This window comes from Mercenaria mercenaria, unplaced genomic scaffold (assembly GCF_021730395.1).
Source record: "Mercenaria mercenaria strain notata unplaced genomic scaffold, MADL_Memer_1 contig_856, whole genome shotgun sequence".
NCBI classification, from domain to species: Eukaryota; Metazoa; Mollusca; class Bivalvia; order Venerida; family Veneridae; genus Mercenaria; species Mercenaria mercenaria.
This window is the reverse complement of record NW_026463765.1, coordinates 1-2,017: the sequence shown is the minus strand read 5'-3', so window position 1 is coordinate 2,017 and position 2,017 is coordinate 1. Positions and strand designations below refer to the sequence as shown.

Below are 2,017 nucleotides of genomic sequence, written 5' to 3'. Positions count from 1 at the left end.
ACATATGTTTGTTTTGATGCATTTGCAATAGCGTACGAGTGTTGACATTTCACATAACTAGGTGAAACACAGTTTTCAGCAATTGTTTATTTTTATTTCTTTACAAATGACATTCACTTTCAAATGGGACAACTTTTTCAGAATATTTTAAGTATACGTCGTACGTGACAGTACGGCAGAACATGTAATGGTCATGTAAAATATTGGTAAAGATGTTGTTCATTTATCAAGTATCACTGTGTTTATATGAGATACTCCTTAACTTTAAAAAAGATTTTAAAACACAATTTACTACCTCATTCCATCTACTGATATATCAAGTTTATCATTAATCAAATGTAAACATAGTTGTGTAGGATCTTCTTATCTAGTCTAGTTGATATATCTAATATGTTAAAATCAACGATTTCAGACTATTTGAAATTGATTTCCTTCTCACCCAGCTGTCTTTCGCTCACAGATCTAATAATAAATGCAAACTTGTTAATGTAAAATGCATGATAATGAATACCAAATGCGCCAAAATGTAACAGACTGAAAATACCTCAGCCCTGACCGGAAATCAAATCCGGGACCTCTCACACCTAAGACGGGCACTGTAATACGTCGCTTCAAAATCTAGTTCGATAGCAAGGAAGTATAGGTGAACCCTTATACTCTGCCCTACTACACTATCATAGAGCAATGGAGTTTGATAAACTACTTATTTGAATAGTCATGGATCATCTGTCTATAGTTTTCCTGAGAGCACGATATTAACCAACGTATTAAAACAAATTTATGATTACAAATCTTGTATTATCATGATTGTATTTGAAACGCAATTTACTTCCTCATTCAATTTATTGATCTAAGTGGGTTTAAGTCAATGTATAACTTGACAGGTAAATAGCATTTGTTAAACAGAATTTCATTATTTTACTATTCAAAATGGCAGGAAAGGAGAGTGGAAACATGGAAAATAACAGCTCTGATGATGCAGTTCCTGGACGAACAGAGCAGATATTATGTCAACCATGTTCAAGTAAGGATAAACAAACAGTAGCTGATGTGTTTTGTTCAACAAGTGACGAGTTTCAGTGTACAGAATGTTCAAACGTACATAACATGCGTTCTTGAGAAATCACAAGCTAGTGAATGCAAAAGAGGCGAAAACGAAACAAGTCGCGTTTGATATGAAGTGATTAGACCAATGTAATGAGCATAAAAATGTTTTAGAATTCTTCTGTGAGGATGAGAATAAGCTTTGTTGCAGTACCTGTGCTATTGTGGATCACCGGAAATGTCACAGTGTCGTAGAAATACAGAAGATTGACAGAAGGTCTGCAGTAGTTAAGTCCAAATTAAAAGTTACGTTGCAAGAAGTACAAGAGAAGGCTGAAAATATCGTTAAACATGCCAAGTCGTCAAAAGAGCAATTGGATCAAGATGTTAAAGAAGTGTCTATTACAATTAGGCGGATGCGGGATAATGTAATGAAAATGTTTGACGATTTGGAAGTTTCCGTTGCTAAGGACGCTGAATCATTTAAGACAGAAACACTCGATAAATTGACAAGGAAGCAATCAAACAGTGAGAAATATGTTGCTGATGCAACAAAATCTCTGGAAACAATTGATAACGTTAGACGCCATCACAACAGTTTATATTAGAACATAAAATGAAGAAGCAAGTCGATGAACTTAGCAGCAACGTTGAAAACTGTAACTTGAGACTGTAACCGTTTCATTTGATTTTGATGACACTATGAAATTGCCCCCAGTTCCGATTTCTAATTACGTTCCGGGACAGCTGACATTAAACACTGCGTACCGCAAAATGTGAAACCTATAACACCTGCAGATCCGATTATTAAGTTCACGAAGATTACTTCTATTGATTTGAAGCAGACTGGAGATGATGTCGGTGAACCGTTATACACAGGCCTGGATTTCCTGCCGGATGGTAGATTGGTTGCCGTGGATAATAAAAACATGAAATGTTTGATTTACAATGAGAAGCTTGAGATAGTAGGATC

General features: G+C 35.3%; 1 protein-coding gene across 1 annotated transcript; it reads left to right on the top strand.

Moving 5' to 3' along the window:
* Positions 1-930: 930 nt before the first annotated feature.
* LOC128554898 (uncharacterized) lies at positions 931-2,009 on the top strand (the record flags this gene model as incomplete). Its single annotated transcript, XM_053536235.1, has 3 exons — positions 931-1,024; positions 1,219-1,622; positions 1,887-2,009. Coding segments are annotated over exons 1-3 (621 nt in total), but the record flags the coding sequence as incomplete, so codon positions are not given.
* Positions 2,010-2,017: the final 8 nt, after the last annotated feature.